This window comes from Protomyctophum parallelum, assembly GCF_964188405.1.
Source record: "Protomyctophum parallelum genome assembly, chromosome: 17".
Classification (NCBI taxonomy): domain Eukaryota; kingdom Metazoa; phylum Chordata; class Actinopteri; order Myctophiformes; family Myctophidae; genus Protomyctophum; species Protomyctophum parallelum.
Genome location: NC_139719.1, coordinates 33,246,600 through 33,271,013, shown reverse-complemented (window position 1 = coordinate 33,271,013; position 24,414 = coordinate 33,246,600). Strand labels below are relative to the sequence as shown.

General features: G+C 40.9%; 2 protein-coding genes across 3 annotated transcripts; both read left to right on the top strand.

The window, feature by feature from the left end:
* Positions 1–1,610: 1,610 nt before the first annotated feature.
* stub1 (STIP1 homology and U-Box containing protein 1) lies at positions 1,611–13,233 on the top strand. Its single transcript, XM_083788088.1, has 8 exons — positions 1,611–1,743; positions 2,778–3,000; positions 3,660–3,858; positions 8,808–8,973; positions 9,588–9,666; positions 9,765–9,821; positions 10,808–10,924; positions 11,534–13,233. The coding sequence occupies exons 2-8, from the start codon at positions 2,887–2,889 to the stop codon at positions 11,657–11,659; spliced, it is 858 nt and encodes a 285-aa protein (XP_083644214.1). The 5' UTR covers positions 1,611–1,743; positions 2,778–2,886; the 3' UTR covers positions 11,660–13,233.
* A 75-nt stretch (positions 13,234–13,308) lies between these two features.
* LOC310875051 (C-reactive protein-like) lies at positions 13,309–15,973 on the top strand. 2 transcript variants are annotated; one of them, XM_083788090.1, is made up of 3 exons: positions 13,309–13,677; positions 13,829–13,916; positions 14,204–15,973. In XM_083788090.1, the coding sequence occupies exons 1-3, from the start codon at positions 13,675–13,677 to the stop codon at positions 14,812–14,814; spliced, it is 702 nt and encodes a 233-aa protein (XP_083644216.1). In that variant the 5' UTR covers positions 13,309–13,674; the 3' UTR covers positions 14,815–15,973. The 2 variants fall into 2 exon arrangements, with proteins under 2 accessions (XP_083644216.1, XP_083644215.1); XM_083788089.1 differs by lacking the exon at positions 13,309–13,677 and having other exon boundaries at positions 13,772–13,916.
* The last annotated feature ends 8,441 nt before the right edge of the window (positions 15,974–24,414 follow it).

Genomic DNA, 24,414 nt, shown 5'->3' with positions numbered 1-24,414 from the left:
GGGGCCCGGGGGTTGGGGCAGGCCGGGTGAACTGGGCAAACACAGCTGGGGCCGGATCCACCACTCGGTGTCCCCCTCACCCTCACACTTTTATCAGTGTGTTTGCTCAGGGGATGGGGCTTAATCCTCACACACTGATCTCTATCCTGACCCCAGCACAGTCTTTCATCATCACGTTCTCTCTCGTTCCTTCCTCTCTTCACACCAATCTGATACGTCTTCGGTGAAAATGACCCTGTCCAGAATGACACCCTCACTAATTCCTCCATTGGGGTAAACTTGGGTGTTCTTTCTATAATAAATGCCTAGATGTGAATCCCAGTGAATATTATGTGAGCTTTCTATGTGTGGGGTATCACTGGATGAATGGTGAGTGGGTTGGCCTTGATTATTTGCTCAATTCTTGATCGTTATCTGACCTTTCTCTGAAAGCCATGGGACAAAAGGACATTGTCAAGTTATGTCCGTTTTTAACGTTAAACATTAAAGGACTATTTCTTCATCATTTGCAACAAAAAATAGCCACATTGCTCTACCACAAGTTTCAGTGGTGTGCACAGATAGACACTAGCTGGTGCTGGAGCACCTGCCATTTTCCCTCTGGACAGCAATGTTCCCTTTTGAGAAAAAAATTAGATTTTTTCAAAAAACAGTACAAAGAATCAAAGTCATCATTCAACATCAATATGTCAGAATTCCATTATTTGTGTCAATATTCATAATTATTCTTATTACCAAGGATACTGATGAATGAAAGCAATGATCAGACATAGGCCTACATGACAATCAATAATTCAGATATTCTGCTCTGCTCTTGGAGACCAAATTGTTATTCTAGCAGCGACTAATTTTATTAATTTGGACCTGGGAAAACCGGTGAATGTGATAAATTGAAAATCACCTATATACAGTAGCCTAGTATTTATACTTTCTTATGTACTCTGTCAAATTGGTTATAAGCTGTCTTTTAACTGTCTGATTGAATTACTACATTATTTTAAACCATGCACTTTATGTACATAACTTGTATTACATATTCTGCTATTTAACTTACTGTATGCACCTTATATATATTCACACTGTCATAGATATTTGACATGTATATCTGTTTCTTACTCTATCGCTTTTCTTCTTTCTTGAAATTGCAATGAGCAAGTTGTGATCATGTGAGTGACAAGTCAAACCAGATGCCAACTATCTATCAAATAGTATCAATCAATCCTCTAGTCTAGGGCACTGGGCACTGCAGCATAGGTATCCAATTGTGGAGTCAGCACACATCTACGGCAGGAATTTGAACAATTCATTGTCAATTGCCAATTTGAACTTTATAATGAAGTTCAAGTTGGATAACTCCATGAGGAGTTACATTTGTGACAACAAAACTCAAGTGATAAATGCTAGAGTTCAACTATACCCCTATAAAAGACAAGAGCGAAAAGTATGACTTATTATTCATGTGCAATCAATAATGTGATGATGCTTTTTATAAATGAAAAGGCAACCTCAAACAATCTGAGGCTAGACATATACTGCCATCTGGCTGACACTTTGAGGTATAGCTGCGACCATGTTCTGCACTCGCAGACACCTCGCAGGCTTCCGTCGTTCCGCAAGGCACTTGACGTCAGCATAACAACAAAATATCATGACAGCCCGTGATGGGAAAAGCCAATCGATTAAGCATTGAAAGCGAATTACACATCCGTTCTTTTCATCTGGATGTGAACCTTCTTTTTACAGGTGAGTTGTGAACATGTACTTGTCTAAACAAGCACGGATACACTGGCCAGTACGCGAAGCAGCAGTTAGCTAGCGTCGGCGGTTAGCGGGGGGCGTCCAGGCCCAGGTTACAGCTCCTGAAAATAAACCAAAAAAGAAGGCGTTTAGCAAATACACCGAGTAGTTTGCAACCAGCTCTTGTCTATCGGTCTTAATTAATTTGCACTACCGTATACTAGCACTAGCACTGCAGCCCTGCACAGTGCACAATATTGTCGTGATGGCCGGGTGTAGTAGTACTAGTAGTATAGTAGCTATAGCTAGCTAACTGCTCCACCTGAACACCAAACGGGGCTGCTTTCTTGTGGCCATGATGATTATCAATTGATCAGCTCTACTGTCACCTGCCATTAAACCAGCCAGATCAATATGTGCTACTCACAGCACTCTGTTTGTTGTCCTACTTTCTACGGCAACAGCAGCACATCTGTAAGGCTGTCATTTTGATTTGACGGGGTCGTTTAAGCACCTTTTTATCAACCTTCATTATGTTGTCATCATGTGTGCATGAGTTAATCTCTGGACTCTTGTGTTTCTAGTGTAGCATTTGATGCATGGCTAGTAGGAGTGGGTTCAATGAAAGCAAACGGTGCTGTTACTGTACCTCATAATATGCACGGGAGAGGACACGCATTGCAGGTGCATTGCAGTGAGTAACGTTACGCGACAGCGTCGGTTTACCCACTGCCCAGTGAGTGATTCTCAACCTTTTCGTTAATTTAAAGGACCCCTAGGTTGTAATGCATGATTAGGTCATGGACTCTCATTTGATACGATTTTTCTATATATAAAATTGTCAGTGATAATTTAACTCTACCCTATGGGTCTACTTGGTTCCATTTGGCTCTTGTAAGTCCCCGTTTTGGTTACTATCAATTCAACTGGGGACCCCCTGAAAACCCCCTAGGGACCTCTGGCGGTCTGGACCCCGCGTTGTGAACCACTGGGCTCACTCACACATTCACACCCCCCCCCCCACCTTCTATCTGGTGTAGTTTGTAAGAAGCAGAAGTGACGGCCAGCCTGTCAGCTGGACCAGCCGGAGAGACGGGGAACAGGTACGGGAAGCAAAGCGGAGTGGGCTCCGCAGAGCCGCGGGAGAAGATGGCGGGCAGCCCCGAGAAGAGTTCCACAGCCCAGGAGCTGAAGGAACAGGGCAACCGGCTGTTCCTCTGCCGCAAGTACCAAGAGGCTGCCACCTGCTACAGCAAAGCTATTGTGAGTAGTACCCTGTCTAATCTAGTCCCATTTGGAACCTCATATCTACGCTAGGTTCCGTGTCAGGATCCCTGCATTGGTAGAACGGGGGTTGAGCCGTCCAAAAACATTGGTGAAAACCCTTTTCGGCAGTTTTTGCAGTATCGTTTCCAAAAAGTCAATGTATTTCTGGCTGGCTACAGAGGATAAACTTAGGACGTGGCACGTACATTTTTTAGACAGGGGTGAAACAACCGCTTACAAAGCTTATGAAGTCAGCCAGTACCATGTTTTCCCAATGCAATCTTACAAAAGCAGTACTGTGCATGCGGATGGTGGTTGACTGGTCTAAATCTTTATTTAAGCCTGTTGTAGTAGCAGTTGTTTCACCCCTGTCTTGTAAGCTTTTAGGTTATTTATTTCAGTCTTCCAGAAAACTCTAATGATCTCATATTTCATAACAGCAATCGTTAATGCCTCAATCTGCAATTTCTTCAACTGATTAACTGTATGGCTACTAAAACATCATCATTTTACATATTGTGTTAAGTGTGTGTGTAGGACACACAGCGCTAGTGTGTGGTGACTCCTTTCACGCTGTTTACATAGGACTTGGCCTAACAACATTTTTCAGTCGTGAGATTTTATTTTGCTTTATTCCATGTTGTTCTGCCTCCCAGAACCGTAACCCATCCGTGGCAGTGTACTACACTAACCGGGCCCTGTGCCACGTGAAGCTGCAGCAGCACGACAAGGCGCTGGCCGACTGTAAGCACGCGCTGGAGCTGGACACCCAGTCGGTCAAGGCTCACTTCTTTCTGGGCCAGTGTCACTTGGAGCTGGAAAACTATGATGAGGCCATTGGCAACCTGCAGAGAGGTCAGAGCAAAGTCCCTATTATATTGCTTCACGATTCTTGCTCAAATGTGAATCTTGATTTTCCTCCACAAGAATTGCGATCACAATTCTCACACGATTCAAATTTTTTCCCCATTAAAATATTTATTGTCTTTAGTTGCTGAACATTACTACACTTAAAATGTGGCAGCTGGAGCCAACTACTGTGGCTTTAAACAGACAACATCAAAGTGCTTGACTTAAACCTCGCTTAAAGTCTCTCTCTGGTAGCAAAAACAGTAACTAAAATGTATTGGACAGCCAACTAGGGCTGCATGATTCTTGCTCGAATTTAGAAATTAGATCTCATGGGTCTCACAATTTAACCCTTGGCCTACAATTCACGGAAAAAACGGAATTAATCTAAAAATCAAACCTCCCGTTAACGGAAAAAACGGAATGACAATCAATATCAGTTATCGGGGGGTCAAAAGATCAAAAAATAATATTTTTTCGCTAATATTAATGTAATGTAATTTTCCAAAAAACGGACGAAATCCGCGTGATCGTGCGCTATCGTGCACGCGCGCCGTCTCTATGTGCGTCGCTGTAAAAAATGTGATATTTTGCGATCTTTTGGGGTTGATTTGAGGTTAATTTGACTTAGTTGTGAAAAATATAGCATTAGCTTAGCAATCCGGACCAGCCAAGCTATTGACTAGGGTCAAAATACTACAGGATGTTGTTGATCGTTGAACCGGAAGTGACTTAGGAAGATTCGTCTATTTTGGCCAAAATCAGCGTAATGGTGCTTTCACACCATCTGGTGGCGAATCGAGAGAATACACTATCAATGAACAAAAAATGAAAAAACATCTTTTCAAGCCACCAGATCTTTCTTGTATGTTAAAACGATGAATAAAAAATATGCCAATTTGTTACCCAAACAAAACAATTGGGACTGGCAGTCCAAGGGTTAATTGTGCAGCACTAGCCCCTAACGGGCATGAAATATTGTCAACGTATTGAATGGGCACTGCAGAGGGGCTGAGGGGGTGAATTTTTTGTCAGATGAAAGCTGACTTAACAACGCTCATGAAATGTAAGCGACTTTGCGCGACCTAGTTCGACTGATCTGATTGGCTGCCTCGTCTGCCTCCTCTCTGGCCAATGGTCTGCCAGCCAGGCAGGCTTCAGAGCGCAGCAGAGCATCATGAACACACTCACTCATGGGGAGGAGCTCAGCATACCCTGATACGGCGCATACTACACGTTCAAATTTGACATGTTTGTAATGTCGAACGTCACTCGATATAACTTCAAAACAAATGCGGGTGAAACAGTGCAGGCATATCATGGTGTACAGTTATTTGACACGTTTGCACGTTCGAACGTCACTCGATATAACTTTGAGGTTGTGACACACAAACATATACATTACTAAAACAATCATTCATACTAATATGTGGGGGAGAACACAACTTGCAACGGATACAGCGCTTCTTTCACCTGACAAATATCACTATGTGATCATTTCTTGTTTTTTTCACCCAAGTTTGTTTCTAGGTTTTATTCCCTGCAGACCAGAAATCGAGTTAGTATGCAGACCGTCACAGCATCGCACATGGCAGTTCTTTTTCTCTTTTTCTTTTTACCAGAAGAGTGAAAGTGCTGATGCTAGAATGAGCTGTGGCTTTTCAGGTCAATATTGAAGCCGCACTGTGGAATGCACATCCCCTACTGACAAATGAGGGGCATTACTATAACAGGCCATTGTGTTTAAAACAAACCAGCTTTCCACCTCCCCTACAACCCGTCCCCCAGGCTCCCCATCCCTTGTCTGTCAAAATAACAACACAGAGCTCAAAAGACTATGGCAGTGATAAACACGCTGGTTTATCGTTGCTATATCATGTCATAGATGATAGATGTGCATAACTATTCAACTATTCATCATTAATGCTGCAATCTACACGTTTCTTGTCTTCATGAACCCGGGTATACTATGTGTGACTTTGAGCATCGAAATGTGTACTGCTGAGCTAATACAGAAAGCCGGTTTTGGCAGAGGCTATATTTTTGCTGTTGAACTTAAAATCATACTGTGTAAGTGTAACATTATATTGAGATTGTGAGGTCAGGGTTCAACCTGAGAGTCCCTGCAACATACTAGTGTATGTACTGTCTTGTACATCAAGCTGCCTCACGCTACAGAATCAAGAGATTGACTCCTGATCTACGGGCCACCTGGCTCAGGAACCGTTGGTTCACCATGGCTACTTACTTGTCCTACTTACTCCTACCCAACCACGGGATATACATTACTCAATACAAATGCAGGGATACCACCTAATACCACCACAGTTGCCTTTATTAGCATACACTACCATGCAGATTGATCACAAGAACATATATTCACTAAAAACGAAAGTTACGGATTGCAGATTTAAATTGGTAATTACATTTTGCATGGATGTAGATCATACAGATGATTGTAGCAAAACTGCAGTTAAATTACCTTTTGCTGGAAAATCCGCCATTACTAAGATCACTAGAGTGCTTTCTGGTTATTCGGAAATTCAGAGTGGTCGGTGTGTTGCCATTTAGAAAATTCAGTGCATGCAACCAATGCACGCATGAACTGCCCTAGTCAGAAGATGGGTTGTCCCGAGCATCTGAACATTGGAGTCATTGTAAAATGTGGTGGTTCTAGCTTGTTTGATACGCAAGACGGTATTCAGCACAGATCTACATGTAGTTTTTTTTCATAAAGGCATGAAATGTAACAAAACGGGTCCGACCGGAGCTTGCCTTGGGGAGGGGGTGCCCAAAGTCTTGGTGTAGCTTAGAGCAGTTGTTCTCAATTTGTTTTTGGCTCAGGTCATCCTCATCTGATCAATGCATGTTCATGTCAAGTATTCTCCCCATCCATAAAGGTACTTCCTCCCTGGACTACAATTCCCATAAGGCTTTGGTGCACTGCTCCTCCTTGTGGATAGGGGGAGGGCTGTCTTAGGGTACTGCCACACTATCAAAAGAGCTGCGCACGTTTTCGGCTGCGGACAGCCGAAAAACCGGGTTTTTAGACAGCTGGTGGATGGAAAAAAAGCTCCACTTCCGCGGACGACTTGCGCGACGGCCAGCTTCCCGGAAGCGCTCTCCTTTTTTTCCATCCACCAGCTGTCTAAAAACCCGGAAAAAGATGATTCTGTCCGCGGCGCAAAACCGTTTTCCGCTTAGGTCTGGAAACGGGGTTACTGAGACAACATGTAGTCCAAGGAAGCTCTGAGAAGGAAGGGAAGTGGTCACGTGACTTTGCGCCATGACACTTTCATGGATACTTTCATGGGAGCCAAACTCACACCGGAAGTTCAATGAATACATGGCAGTGAATGGAGCCGGCTGGACCAGCTCATAACAAACATTATTTATGAACAATTGAGACCTTTTGTAAATTAATCACTTCTGGAAAATAACAGAAGACATATCACAGGTTGTTTTCTAATCACTTACTTTTCGATGTGCACAGTATATAATTTTATCTGATTATCTAAACAGCAGCAGGTATCGTTTCTGGCTCCGAAGTATCGCGAGATTTGGCTGCCAAGCCTGCCAGACAGGAAACGGTGGGAAGTCTCGCGATACTACGTTCAGAAAGGTACTTTGTGTCTTTAGATACCATACCTCTATAAAAATTACACAGTGTACACATCGAATAACAACACAGCAGACAATAATGTGTTACATATCTTCTGTTATTTTCCAGAAGTGATTACTTTACAAAAGGTTTCAATTGTTCATAAATAATGTTTGTTCATGAGCTGGTCACTGAGCTCTCATTGACTCCAGTGCATTCTGCCAAACTTCCGGGTAGTTTGGCTCCCATGAAAGTGTCATGACGCAGCCCAGTCACGTGACCACTTCCCTTCCTTCTCAGAGCTTCCTTGGTCTCAACTGTGCATGTTTCTTTCGTCCTCTTTAGACAGTCCTTGATGTAGTCCAGGAAGTAAGTGAGCCCAATGTCCATTACATCATGGACACTTAAAAATACTAAAATATCTAAACACACATATTAGCCCAGGAAAATATCTCTTGTCCCCCAAACACCATTAAAATAGTGAAGTGTCCATTTAAACAATGTATACACTTAGACTTAAACATGCAACCTGCAGCATTAGGTGAGTAACGTTGTGGTAGAGTAGATGAGCCCTGAACATGAGTTAATATTGCAGCATATTCATCAACTATTTCGAATTAGCTCTTCTACAAGCTCACAATGTGTTGCGTTGTGTACCCAACAAAAAATAAATGGTGTTTTAAGCATTATGTTATAATTTAGCTATTGAAAAATAGCAGATCTACAAGTAGGTCTGCTATTTTTGAAAAATCGTGAAAATCCTGACAGAAAACTGTCATGATTTAGAAGACATTTTTATAAATCTCGACGTCAGGCCTAAATGGGTTAATACAATATTTCCAGACTGGGGTTCATGGACAAATACATAATTATTTTGGGGGTCCTGGAGATGAAATGTTTGAGAACCACTGGTTTAACAGGGCTTAAACTTCTCAGTCCTGAGGGTTTCATAGGGGTCATTGAATGAGATTTGCAAAAAATCATTTTCAGTCTTGGGATTTTTTTGGCTTTAAGCAACATTAGGAAGCAAGCCCAAGCCCAACTAAGCAACTACACTTAATTAAGAAACGAGCCCAAAATTAAGCAACCCGCAACTACTAATATTTACAAGCAACTTTCAGAAAAACAAGCCCAAAGTCGCATACAGTAAGCGAACATGGCAACACTGCCTGTGTTCAGTGTTATTCCAGGATGCTATGGTTTCCTGTCACACCAAAATACTGAATACCAGAATGGAGTACCACCATGATATCGATTTAGGTTTTAGAGATTGGCTGCCTAGTGCCTACCTAATTCCAGATTCCACATTCCAAATGTAAATAATTTTTAATGGTATTGTTTTCTTCTTTTACAGCTTTCAACTTGGCGAAAGAGCAAAGGCTGAATTTTGGGGATGATATCCCCAGTGCTTTACGTATCGCAAAGAAGAAACGCTGGAACAGCATTGAGGAGAAACGCATCAACCAGGAGAATGAGCTGCATGCTTATCTCTCCAAACTCATTCTGGCTGAGAAGGAGAGGTAGGAGCTCATTCAGCATGTTGATTTCTTATTGTTTCTTTTCTTTTTAAGTCAGCAAGTTGCTAAACAAATTCTGCTGTGTGGGCTTAATTATTATTAAGATTCTGGGCAAGAGCTCTGTATTTTTCAATCCTGCACCCACCCACAGACGCATGATTTCTGACCACTTGGCACTCACTCCTTGTGGAAGTTTCATTTCACTCCTGTTTAAGTTTTAATTGTGTCTGTTCCCATTTCGCATCGTTAAATGATTAGTTTATTGGATCCCAATAAACTCAATCTTGCATCGCCAGACCTCCGACTTGTCACGTGAGCTTGATGAGATGGACTCTTGTCAACACAAGTTTACAACATAGTTGGTGGTCGGAAAATAGACTATTAACTCACATCAGGTTGTCATGCATTCGGTTTGCTGGAGGAGGATAATTCTTTTAAGCCCATTAATAATGTATAGGCCTACCATATTTTTGTTTTTCATCCCGTGATGATGATGATGCTGATCACTCGTTCCTACAGTAGAGTAAAAACCCATGATGAGGTTTACGGGAACTCAGTCCCATTGCATTCCTCTCCTCTGGCCCCTGAATGAGTGATTGTAATGTGCGTTCATACAGGGAACTGGAAGATTGCAGAGAAAAGCAGGACGATGACAATCAGAATGGAAGCAACACTGTCAAGATCAAATCAAAACATGTAGGTGTTTGGAAGTCATTTACACCATCAATAACCTACAGATGACTTGTATGACATATTTAAATTAATGAGGAATTGTCTTGTTCTATTATTGTCAGGACAAGTACCTCATGGATATGGAAGAGCTCTTCTCTCAAGTGGATGAAAAAAGAAAAGTGTGTATTTACAAAAATATATTCTTGGCAGTTTGATGCATGTTCTTTTATGAAGCTGTGATGTGGTTGTTTCGGCATTTAGTATCAGGATGGCCATAATGATTGTTCTGGGTGGAAAATTATTTAATGCTATGAAGGAGGTCATGGTTTGGACTTAAAGGCTGCCAATTATACTTTCATGGAAACTATGCAAGTATACATGAATACTAAAAAATACTAACAAAGCTAACCATTTTATATATCTGATAAGGAAGATGGTAAAGAGACTACTGTTCACCTTACTGAAGCCTTGCTAAGGTGCTGGAGAGATGAAAAGATCCACACAAAATTAACACACTTCAGTAAATCATCTACTGTAACTGTGTGCAAATATTTTACAGTGTTTTAATGTAGCACATTGGCTACTCATGGCAGCCGATAAGACACTATTCTTATTTCCTTAGTTTAAACGAGTACTTAATCCAAAAAAGTACTTTTCTTTTCTATCAATTACTCACCCCGTGAAGCCTTGAAGTGCTTCATAGTAAAATCTCCCTATATCTGGCATCAAATGTTTAATCATAATCTAGGCAAAAGTTATTAATATTGATTTGAAGTCATATCGCCCAGCTTTACTACCTGCTGTAGTAGCTTTGTTTATGTTGTTACTGACTCACCCACTATCATGTCACCGATATACTATACGTAGTCAGGCATCCATATCCTATTTCCACCCAGAACCACCTTGTTTTCCATGGCCTTTTTCAGTGGATTTCCATGATTGTATACAATCATACTTACTTAATGACTATTTATAGTATAAATGATCATTGATAAGTAAGTGTGATTAGTCATAATCCAAATGTAAACAAGAAACCATACCAGGTGTTTACATTACCAAGTACAATATGTCAAGATGGGTTATTTTATAGCGTATGTTATACATGATAAATTACACTACCACAAAATTAGACATTCAGATGTCTGAATGTGCTTCTATCCTGTAGAAACGTGAGATCCCAGACTACCTGTGTGGCAAAATCAGCTTTGAACTGATGAGGGAGCCTTGCATTACCCCTAGTGGAATCACCTACGACCGCAAGGACATTGAGGAGCATCTCCAGGTGAAGTGTTGTCAACTGCATGTGCTGTAATTTATCGCAGGGTTTTAATTTTTATCATGCGACCAATGAATGGATGCACGGTGTTGAAAGCATAATCTCCTGGCCTTCTGCAATTTGTGTGCCAATTTCTGATGGAAAATACAGATTTACTGTGCAAGAGTCTTAAGTGTGACTTGTGCAAAGGTGTTGTCCAACTAATAACTAATAATTTTGTTGTGGTATCAAATCTTGATTGAGTCCTTAGACTTTAAATCATGCCACATGAAGACAATTACAGACACTTTTATGTTCTCAACCATAATGGGAAAGCTCGCCTACATTTATTCTGCGGACTGCTCAACCCCAGCGGTTCTTGTATTTGTTTTACTGGGGTTAAGATTAGGAATATGGTTGGGTTTAGGCATAGTTTTTCTGAGGCTACGTTTAGGAATAAGGTTACGTTAGGAATACCTGGTGGCAACCTTTCCGAGGTAGACCTATTGACCCAGGACGAGTTTTGCATGTTTTGCAGCGAACGTTCGTGTATTCCTATCAACAACCTCAAGCATTCAGTAACTGTTATTACTGCAGGAATGATAATTATATCAATTACCCCTCTTGTCTATGCAGCGAGTCGGCCACTTTGACCCCGTCACAAGGAGTCCTCTGACCCAAGACCAGCTTATTCCCAACCTGGCCATGAAGGAGGTGATAGATGCCTTCGTCCAGGAGAATGGCTGGGTGGAGGACTACTGAAGCCTCACCCACTCTCATCTCCCACTTATATCGCCTGCATTGACAAGGCCTGGGTAAACGAGAGAGAATGGATCACCCCTCCTCTGGACATGAACATTACACAGGCGAGGAATAAAAAAACATACGCATTATGGACTACCGAATGGGAGCCATGTATCTTGATCTGTCTCTCTCTTTACTACTCATAATCACATTTTGCTGTAAATCTTTCTCTAAATTTTGCAAGGGCCTGTTGTTCCAGTCCTTCTGCTCCCTTTAACCCCCCCCCCCCCCCCCCCCCCAAGAACCTTATAACAGGCGGCCACATTTCTCAGGTCTCTATTTCCTTCCGTCTCTATTTTGTTTTCTCATTTTCCATTTACTCTCTTTTGTTTTCTCTCGTGCCACAATCCTCAAACATCAGCACCTAAATGGAAACAATGTACCCTCATTCTTGAGTATAAACACAAATAACGCCTTTCATCTGGCTTTTACTCCAGTATTCCTTAATTTCTCTTGTTAGTAGTTACATCTTAGTTATTCATGGTTTTCACACCGTTCAGTGTTGGTGGCTCCTTTTTATGCTGAAATAAGTGAAATGCCAAAAAAATGAGAAAAGGAATAAAAAATAAACCTTTCAAGTAGGGTGGTACATGTACGTATGCAAGGTTTCAGAAAGATGTCCATTATGGCTTTTGAGTGGATAGTCACCAATTCTTTATTCCATATCCCGATATGTTAAATGTATGCATTATATACTCTCTAGGTTTAGATTCAACCTTAGTTTTTATCTCTTATGAGTACAGTCTAATATTGTTCATAAAAATGAAGATTTCAAGTATTTACAGATTAAAGAATATGGGGGGGGGGGGGTGTTTTTCAGAAAAAACATTCAAATGTCATACATTTTTGATACGTATGTTTAACTGTTTTTCGGATGTGATGTCATTGAAAGCTGCTTAGAAGAATGTTTCTGTGCTGTGTCTAGGGGAAATCAGTGTGCTTAGGCAACAGGTATGGCTTTTGCTCTTTGCGTGGTATGACAGTGGATACTTACAAGCATGAAGTGAGCTCTGTTAAGCTAAAATGGTCATGACTTTGACACCCCCCCCCCCCCTCCTACACTTAAAAAAAATGTATAATTGTTGAGAAAGGCTGCAAAAAATCTGTATGTTAGGAGGACTGACTCAGTCAAAGCTGTGGAATATTCTATTCCAGTGATTTGAGCTTCATTTGCTAAAATTGTACCAATCTCCTCCGTACAAGGAATGCTGGAAGCAGGTTTTGCAATCGATTTTTTCCTGTGAAACATTTGCAGTTCATAGCTATTAGTTTACAAGTTCACACATTGTGAGTGTTGATTTAACTCAAGTTAAATCAACACAGAAATTTACTGTGGAGAGTTCCTTTCCCTCCGTTCTGCTGATTGTGTTATGGTGAACTAAGCCTATTGGCGGTTTATGTTGAAGTGCAGGCAGTGTAAATATGTTTGCTTGTGTATCTCAGATTTTATTTCTCAACACCACCAGGTTTGATGAGAATACTTAGAGTGCTTGAGAAATCTGTATTAAATGTAGATATGTTGATAACCTAAATGTTTTTGTTTTCATTTGTTCCCATTAAACGTGCAAGTTTGTGATACTAGAGTAGCGTTCAGTATTATATCAAGACGTCCGCATTGCTGTATGAAGGTTCATCAGTTGAGCATAGAATTACTTTACAATGTACTCTGAGGCGATTATGCATTTGCATCACAATTCGGGGTGTAGTTAATTACTTATCTGTAGGTCAACTGGCTCCTACTATAAAATGTTTGTAATCACAGTACATTCATGATTTGCCAAGGGTGTGTGTGCATGTATCATTATCCAGTCCAACAGATAGCCTCGTGCCAGCCAGCTTCACACACCAGGCCTATTGTCAGGTCTGATGTCATGGCCTGTGCTAGGAGGGAAGAGGATTGTTTGTTGATTGGCATTAGCAAGACAGCAAGCGTGACTGACTTAGCACTGCAAGAAGAATAACAAACCAGTAAAATGGTAAGAGATGCCTGTTACCCTGTAACCTTGGACTTTTATTTTGTGGTTTTGACCTTTTTATGTATGTTTTTGTATGAATGCCTTTACTTTGTATAAATTGTACCTTGAGCAATGTTTGAAATGTAAAGCTATGGAATTTCTCTGTTTGCAGACTGTTAACAGTGAGAAGATCTCCGTTCTACTGCTTGGTGTTTTCGGCTTGTCCTCTGCCCTATTTGGTCTCTCCTCAGCCTCCCAAGGTAAGCTACACATGAACTGTATACTGAAGGATGGGAAATTACACACTGTACGTGAAGTTGCCTACTGACGTACGTGTGTGTGTGTGTGTGTTTTTCTGGTTACAGGCTACAGTGCACAGACAATAAAAGCTATAATATAATTAGTGCACCGATATGAATTGATTCCTCCCCTATTACCCGCGAACCACACATTTTGTTTTTCTCCCTGCATGCATGTAGTATATTTTACTTTGTGTTCAAAGTAACTACAATGCTAAATCTATGCGTATTGTTTTATGTTGATCCAGTGGGTTTGAGCGGCAAAGTCCTACTCTTCCCTTACGAGACAGACTTCAGCTTTGTGGCCCTGACCCCTCAGAAAGAGATGTCGCTGCAGGCCTTCACGCTCTGCATGCGCGTGGCCACCGAGCTGCAGGACGAGCGGCAGGTCATCCTGTTCGCCTACCGCACGGCCGACTATGACGAGCTTAACGTGTGGCGTGAGAGCGACGGCCGCGTCTCCTTCTACCTGAGCGGCGACGGGGTCTTTTTTCACCTGCCGCCCATCACCACCTTCCGTACAAGCCTCTGCCTGACGTGGGAGTCTGCGACCGGCCTCGCTGCCTTCTGGGTGGACGGGAGGCGCAGCACCTACCAGGTGTACAAACCTGGGCATACCATTCGTCCGCAAGGCACTGTTCTCCTGGGACAGGACCCGGACAGGCATCTGGGGGGCCTGGAGGCCACGCAGAGCTTTGTTGGGGAGGTAACCGACCTCAACATGTGGGACTCTGTGCTGTCCAAGAGCTTGATCCAGGCTTGGCACTATGGGCACAAAGTTCCTATGGGCAACATCTTTGACTGGGCCACTATTGAGCATGAGATCAAAGGGAATGTTATGGTGGTCGATGATGAGTGACTCATCTTGGGAGCCCATGCAGAGAGACATGTGGGTGTAGTGGCTTGCGTTGGAGGACTATTTGTGATATTTTTGGTTAGGTCTGAAGTTTAACTTAATGTATGCAAGAGACAAGGACCATAACTCTTTGCGTTATCCTTACATTAAATGCATATTCTATTAGACATTCATTAGTTGTCATTTCCCAGATTGAGTTTGCATGTTGAAATGACTGACCTGGCCAACAATTTAAGCCAGTTTTGGCCATTTCTACCTTTCAGCTACAGCCCAGCTCCTGCATGTGGCCATGCTTTCACCACCAAAATATTTGTCTTTTGGAGTGAGGACTGTAATGGCAATGTATGCCATGACAGAAAGTAATTAAACATCACTGTAATAGTGCAAATGTTATGCTATAGACTGTAATAACGATATAGTCGTTTTAATCTTCCTGATATCTCTAAACTGTTTCATAGATTTATGAAAACACTGTAGTTGAAAACACTAGTTATGATCAATCACCAGATGTATCCACTGGGTGGCACTCTATGTCAATTCATGGTTTACTGTAAACTGAAACCATGGATTGTTGAGCCTGCATCCATCCATTAACTAGATTTGAGATTGTTATGCTTAGAAATGTAGAAAGAAATATCTTATTGAAATGTTAAGTAGTTCATTTGAATTTTCAAACTCTACTGTTGACAAATTTACACTTGTTCTATTTCATTTGCAGAGAAATGTTATTACTGTGAGGAAGCTTTTGGGAGAAATGTTAAGCTGAAATCAGTTTTACTGAACTAATGTAAAATATGCATTTGATATATATGTGGTAATTGTTTTCAGAAAGTGCAATCAACTAAATTGTCCAATAAATACATTTTCATCACATCCGGTGATCCTTTAGATTATTATAAAATAAAAGGCAGATATAAAAACGTCATGAAATAATAAAAATGTGTCGGAGATGTTTTCAATTAAATAATATTGTGAATGAGAGTATGATAGAAATTAAAAAATGGTGATTCATTATTTCTATACCTAATAATTTAGTTGAGATACAAACAGCTATTATAATGTTTAAAAGCCATTACCCCAACATTGCCTTTGGTTAGCTTACTCACTCATGAATTTTCAATGTTTCAAATGATGTAAAAATGCTTTTGGGTGTGAAATAAAATCCTGCCAAGTGCATAACTAAACATGTTTGTAAAAGAAGCGAATATTTTGTCTTTGAACTGTTGGAGCTTCCTTTCGACAGTATGATCTTTTGTGAGCCAACATTGAGAACTAATTACCTTTACACAACAGTAATATAGAGATGCATAAACTTCTGTTTAACACCTTACTTTACAATGACCTTATTTCAGTGTGTTAAGTTTCACAACAATATAGTTTAAATGTAATAAAGATCAGCCTAATACTTAATCCATGGGTACAGCAACACAATGTAAACTAAACTAAATCTAAACTTTGAGATTTATTTTTCTAAATAATTGAATTTAGTTACCACACTAGTAAATACATGTAATACACAGTGAAATTCTTTATTAGTCTCATCAAGTTTTATTGTTTCATACAATGGAATAAAACAATAGTAAAGCATTGTTAAAATATAGGCTACCACATTTCTTTGCTTGGGTTTGAAAGAACAGATTTTATAATTTGAAAAGGTTAAAACGTTTTCAAATTGGTGCTTGGGTATTCACACAGTAAATGACTAGATTTTGAAAACGATTGTTATTTGTGTGACAACTTAGCTTTGTGTTCAATATGTTTGCTTGCAAAACAGAATATTGAGTTGAATTGATCCAACTGTTATGCTCCTGCGAGGACAGTGGGATATAGGAGTAGGGCTAGATTGATTGATTTTGTAATGCTATTACAGATATTTACTACAGCTCGCCTCTAAGCAACAGCTAACCTTGATTGGACAACACTATTATGGTTCTAACTAACCCTTTGTTCATGATCACCATGGAGATGGTATCTCTTCACACCACAGTGTGAAGCAACTTAAATTCCTATGTTCTACGTTACATGAACAAAATTAAATTATTCTGGCCTAACTTCCCTTATAAGGTCTCTTTCAGAGTAAGCTAAAGGTCACATCAACCATCAACCAAGTGTAACACAATGATTCTATGTTCCAGAGCACGGTCTTCTATGTTCCCCTGCATGACTGTGTGCACTCAGTCCTCTGTGCCTTGAACCACCATCTTGACCTCCTTGCAGAAACAGGGAGAAGTTTCCAGCGCACAGCCCAGGCTCCCTTGAGGCTGGGAAAGTGCTGCGTTCTGAATGTGTATATCTGCGTGTTTATTCTGACAGAATCACCCGTCGGCTCTCTTGCATGCAGCAGGAGTAAGAGAAGGCAGGGCGAATGAGTTCTGACTGCAGGTCAGCAGCCAAATGTTCCACCTTCTTGAATGTTGCAATGCATCAATCTTGGTGCCCACTGACTGTGTGGTAACACCTTTCTGGACCATCTGTCCAGGCCTGGCTCCTCAGCCCTCTGGTTCTCTCTCTCTCTCTCTCTCTCTCTCTCTCACACACACACACATACACACACACACACACACACACACACACACACACACACAGGGTCAATTACATACATTTTGTTTATGTCCATATGGTTTAGTTACATTTAAAAGAGACAAAGTTTGAAAATTAACATACACAAAGTTATTTTCATACTTTATTTTCATACTAGATTATTTGGAGGAATGTGTAACCTAAAAGCTTTGTAACAAATAATTCAACTTGCTTAAAAAAGGTAAAATTATCTAGTTGGGCATGATCATAGAACTATTTAAGAATCATTGAAAGAAATGGATCACCAAAGCTCTGAATATAACAATTCATTTGAGGAATAATGTCAGTCAAGTCAACTGAATTGTCAATGTGGTGTAACGACCATCCAAGGAGCCATTTTCTTAATGTGAAAGAAGAACATGTGACAGAAAATTATATCAAGACAGAAGGAACCTAACTAATGAAGCTGACTGCTGAATCCATTATCTCTCTTTAAAATGTTCACTATTTGACATTTTTAGGGTATTGACGGGACTAGTGTCTGGTGAATCCTTTGTGCTTGCATCCACATATGATTTGAAAGTAAAAAACATACAATCAGGGACATTGATGAATAAGAAAATAATATTCGTATCAAATTTGTCTGTGGCAGGGCCGGGCATTTTAAGGGGTGAAATATAGGATAAACATGCAGAGATGGCAAACATGTGTTTTTATTCAAATAAAAACATGCAGAGATGGCATGAAAGTGTTTCTCATAGTTCAACATGGCCTCCAGTATGTAATTTTCATATAAAAATAAGGTATTTTTAAAAGTGGAAATGTACATTTCTTCTACATTTCTTGTCTTACGGTAGCCTATAAATAAATAAAAAACCCACTAGGACACCTGTTATCTGTGAAGGTGTATTGGTGCAGTTGTCTAGAGTCTAGACTATATTGTGCACTCTCGAGTTAGTAAAGAAATACTCAAGCATTGAACTATATAGGAGTCAAAGTCATACGATTTGTCACACACGTTACCGCAGTGAAATTTGTTCTCCGCATTTGACCCATCTCTTGGAGCGGTGAGCTGCAGCCAAGGAGCGGTGAACTGCAGCCGTGCCGCGCTCGGGAAGCATTTGATTCAGGACTGGGACTGGGATTTGAACATGGAATCTCTGTGCTGAGAGACTGATCATTAGACCACTTCTACTACACGATCACTCAGTCAGTCTTGGAACTCTTGAAGAGTTGTTATAGTCTTCAGTTAACATAAAGTTGAAATAATCCAGCATTGAACTATAGGACTGGGATTTGAACATGGAATCGCGCTCCTGAGAGTCTGATCAGTAGACCACTACATCACCACTTAGTCACTCTCAGCAGACTTTTATAGTCTTCTGAGTTCTGACTAACTTTTAAAATTGTGTAAATTTGAGGGGTGTCTTTTATGTTACTTGCCATTCATCAAAATTTGGTATTTTGGGTTGACATCCAACAAAGCAGGACATCAAGGCTTTTAATGACACCCTGTCACTCCAGTGAGTGGCAAATTATTCCCTGTGTCCTGTCTTGCATGTAGCATTCCAACTGAACAAACAGTAACAGGGCTCCTTCCTTGTCCTGCTGCTTGCTGATAGGACTGTCAGTGCCGGGCCTGTGAAATATGCATAATGGCCCATGGTGGGTGAGGCCGTCTGAGGCACAACCGTGTGTGGCTGGCTATGTGTCCCTCCCTGCGTGTGGGGGCCAGTGGGGCTGGTGAAATGTCTTCCGCGCGAGAGGAGATAGACTGCAAGAGGGAGCCCCGTGTGAGCCAGTGGAGGGAGACAGAAGGACGGCCGTTCTGGATTCCTTCGAGCAACTCCAAATAGATTTCGAGGCAAAACATATTTGCATACGCAAGACAGTGCTAAGAGCTATCTGAGTGAGCAGTGGCATGTGCACATTGAACAGATGGATTTCTTTCTATAGAGCTCTCTTGTAGTTGTAGAAATGTCAGCCCATTAAAATGAGATGTGTCTATCTTTCTGCCTGTCTTTGTTCATAAAACAAACAAAAATAACATCAAGAAGATGAAATTGTTAACAGGATTGTTCAGATTTAGGCTACTATATTTAGGTTTGAAATTTTCAACAATTAAATAAAACCAACCATTTCACCATAATTACAATGGGATGTTAGCTTGTGTACGCACGCACGCACACATGCACGCACGCATGCACGCACACACACACACACACACACACACACACACACACACACACACACACACACACACACACACACACACACACACATGACACACACACACACCTCACAATGAGCATACCGGTATGTGATGGAAAGAGCTGCAATGTCACAACTGACAATTTAAACATTTAGGTTCAATTTCATACAATACCATTATTCAGAAAGAACTAGATAAAGTCTGTGGCAGGTAAGGTAGGTTATTGTGGGCCAGCAATGTTGATGGAATGTGAACAATGAGACTGTATATAATCCCCCCCAAATTACCTATATCACCATCAAAACCCAGTGGTTATTGCCCCCCTTAAAGTTACCCTCACTTTACGTCAAAAGTCCTAACTATTACTCGAAGTATATTTTTAACACCATAGCTTTCACTGTGTATTTTATGAATTGAACACATTGATAAAATTCCCTGCGACTTCTAGATTCACTGCGACAGTGTGGAGGGAATATGCTCTTGAAATATATGTAGCCTACTAAACACTGAGCAGGCTTCAAGCGCGCTTTTGTCTTTTCTCCATGCTTTTGTCTTTTCTCGACTAGATTATTGTAATGCCCTCCTCTCAGGCCTGCCAAATAAATCAACAAACAGATTCCAACTTGTTCAAAATGCCGCTGCTAGAGTGTTAACTAGAACTAAGATGACCGGCCAGTTCTACCATCACTGCATTGGCTCCCAGTGGTTTTTAGGATTGATTTTAAAATGATTTTACTTGTTTATAAATTCCTAAATGGTCTTTCACCTTCTTACCTCCGTGACTGCCTACCTATGTTCCTATAACCGCCCCCTCAGGTCCTCCACTGCTGGCCTGCTTGAAGTGCCTAAAAATATATGGTGACTGCATGGGCATCTGCTTTTACGGGCCAATGGCCTAGAATAAACTACCATTCCAGCTCAGACTAGCCCTGAAACATGACTGCCATGATGATTATCATGACAGTCATGACGTAACTGCACCCTGTTTTTTGCACTCGCTACATTTACAACGTTTACGTATATATAAACATTCGGAATTCAAATATAAAGTACTCACAATTTGTCCCACGGGTGTTAGTTAGTTGCTGCTCCAGCGATTAGAATTGCTGCATCCTGCGTTGTTTAATAAAAAGCATTTTTGTCCGAGTGCCCCGGCTACTTTTTTCAAACGGGGTTCGTTTGGGAAATCCACAGTTGCACACCGGGAGCGCACTCGCCTATTAGTCTGTATTGGCAGGGCGGTCAGCGTACTTATATCGAACACACCGAGTGCCACCCTCCTCCCGACCGATAGGGGCGCGTAGTTGAAAGCCAATGGCAAAATAACAGCTCGGATAAAAATGCTTTTTATTAAACAACGCGGGATGCAGCAATTCTAATCGCTGGAGCAGCAACTAACTAACACCCGTGGGACAAATTGTGAGTACTTTATATTTTAATTCCAAATGTTTATATATACGTAAACGTTGTAAATGTAGCGAGCGCAAAAAACAGGGTGCAGTTACGTCTTGACTCTCGTATGAATACGAGAGTCAAGAACCAGGGCTAAGCTCAGACCCTCTGTAGACATTTTTAAATCTCAACTAAAGACTCACCTCTTCACTCTTGCTTTTAATTGAGTTTTAGCCTCGATAGTCGATACCCAGGCTTTCATTTCGTCTGTTTTAATATAAATGTGTTCCTACTCTGTGCCGACTGATTTGCTGCATGTTGTTTTATTTTCTTCTATATTTTTACACTTTTGCCATTGTTCTATAATTTTAACTATTTGCTTGTGTTTTATTGTAGGCTATTCTATTTTTGTGTTCTGCCCTGTGAAGCACGTTGAGCTGCATTTATGTATGAAAGGTGCTATATAAATAAGTTTATTATTATTTTATTATTATTATTATTATTATTATTATTATTATTATTATTATTATTATTATCCTCCGGTGGCCACAACCCCCCCCCCCCCTCCCCCCCCCTATCCTCCACCCCAGGCAACATGTCCGGACTTTCGGGCGACATGACCTGTGAGTTATCCTGACTTTCGTGGTGAGATGTCCGCACTTTTGACTCCGAGGTGGAAAGGGGTGAGTTACCGGTATGATCCAGTTACCACGCACACAACTGCTGCAATAAGTGCAAACCAACAGACAGACACGAGCTCCTGATAGGAGAAAAAAAAGAATGAAATAAACAACTTATAATGTAACTTTACACCTCATGGAAGTTGAGTGGAGGTCTGGGTTGTTTGTTAGGAAGTGAAAACTGCTCAGTCACAAGTGTGTGACAGTTTGAAGTTCATTCATCTTCATAACAAACTGGTCGTTTTGTTTTTATTCTGCAGGTGAGTTAGCTACCTATGCTAAGCATTAACGTGCGCGACTGTTTACCAATGATGGTTAATTGAAAGTGATATTGAACCAAGTTTTACAACCTGAAAGTGAATTGCACAGCTAGATTTCTAAATCTCAATTTATTTCAAGGTATATACCCTAGTCCAGCCAGGCGAGGCATGTCCAAAGTCCCCACAGCTTTCTTCCTAAATGTTATTTATCCGATATAAAACTAACATTACGTATGGGGTATAGGCTGTGTTAGTTCCAGACTTCCCAAAACAAAACTGCCCTGCCCTGCCCACTTTGACAGGCTGGAATGGCTTAGGGTTGACGACAGAGTAGGCCTACAGCATCTTGTAATGGGTCTGGTCCACAAGATTCGATACACCACCAAGATATAATATATAAGTGTATATCATTTGTACGTCTCTAAATGTTATGATTAATTGAAAATGGTGGACCCTATTGTAAACAAGTGTAATGCTTTATGTCCACGGTTAACAGTTGTTGTATTGAGTTGTGCTTGAAATGTACTGTAATTCTGCAAACTGTTAATAAATACTTCAGTCAATCAATCAATCAATCAATCAATCAATAAATCAATCAATGTACTGTACACTACTAGCCTAGGCTGTATCTTTTGTAACCGGAAGGATGCAGTTGACGGGCTGTGTATGTTTGTCTGTTGTTGCTAGTGAGTTCTGACAGGGTACAGTAGTGTATTAGCTCTTGGTCAGCTCACTTTCTTTCTACTGTACCTTACATACTGTATACTCAAAGCTTATGGTGTCTCTCTCAACTTGCTCCACAGGTACACGAGCCAGGGTGATGACCCCAGGCCCCCAAGCTCAGCTTCTTCTCAGCCCCTGAGTCCATTCTCCTGCATGTGACATGCTGTAAATGCTGGAGCCTAGAGCCTGCCTTAAATCCACTGTACTACACCAGAAACATCCAAGGCTGAGTGAGAAGATGGCAGCCAGCAGAATGAGGCCATTGATACTGGGAGGAAAGTACTGACCAACTAGCCAGATGTATGGAGGATGGAGATGTTTTGTGTGGGGACTGCGGATGAAATTGAGCTAATTCCGGTGTATTTACGTTGCTTATTATTGTATTGCATATTATAGGGCTAAACATGAACTAGAGAGAGAGAGCCGGAGCCACCCACTACTACCTCTATCCATGATGGGTTCCACAGTTTGACCCTGGCATCCGATGAAGTCAAGTAGAAGACAGCTCAAGGTAGGAAGGAACTTTGTTTTTTTTGCTTCTGCATGTGTTGTATGCTGTGTGTATGCTAGTGTGTTTCAAGCTGTTGTAATTTTGGGACCCAATGACTGGGTGGCAATGAAACATGTTCAGTAACTGTTTCTGGCTCTGGAATTGAATGCTGATGTGAATCTACAGTTTGTGTATGTTGTGTTGTAGGCCTATCCGCCATTGAAGGTGTGAGTTGTAACAGGGAACAGTACGTGTATGTGGCTTTTGGTTCGAGGTAGAGGGTTTGGGCTTTATACAGTATATAACAGCCATCAATTTCAAATGATCATTTTCAATTGAAGACTGATAAACAGTAGGTTATGTGTGTTGTGTTGTGTTGTGTTGTACTGAGGTTGCTGAGGTTCGTTGTTCGTGAGTTGTTGTTGTGACACAATGTGACAAATTGGCCTTAAATTGTTACATGTTCTGTGCAGAGCTGGGCTTTATGGTTCATGACCGGGTCTGGCATGGTATCAAAGAATGTCTCTATGTAGGCGTATTTTCTCTCTCTCTCTCTCTCTCTCTCTCTCTCTCTCTCTCTCTCTCCCCCCCCCCCTCTCTCTCTCTCTCTCTCTCTCTCTCTCTCCAACAGTGAATATCAACAGCTTTGCAGTATAATTGTGACTTTTCATTGATCTTTGATTGGCCTTGTTTCTGTTACCCCCCTGATTGATTTGCAACAGTTGTGTAACTGGCCTCTCATTTATTTTAACAGACAGATGTGTTGATGTATGGAGTCCCCCAGTGTGGGGTAGACCCCAGCTCTGCACAGAACATGTAACAATTTAAGGCCAATTTGACATTCCAACTGACCCAGTTAGGCCTGATGGAAATGCAGCTTAGTTGAGAGGACTGAAGTTTAGTTGAATAGAGTTACTATTATTATTATTATTATTAGAGTAAGCTTCATGTGACTGTGATGCAGATGCAGAAAAATCTGAATATTTGTCACATTTTGCTTTTAGAAATATTTAATATTTTAATCATTTAAACAATATATTTATACTGGAAGTCAATGGTAAATAAGTCCACATCTGGAAGTAAATTTGTGGTCAACACTGTAACATTCATATGATGTCATCGACATGACATCAGAGAGCCTCATGCAGAAGTCACGCACTTAGACCTTCTCATGTTAAATGGCCTTATTTTTGAGGGGCCTCCTATATACAGGTTTAATGTTTGTATTTAGTTCAATGTTTCTTTTAAAAAGACCATTGACAATGAAGGGAAAATTTACGTCATCTTGTCCCTATCACAAACATTAAATGCCATTAAGAGAATTTA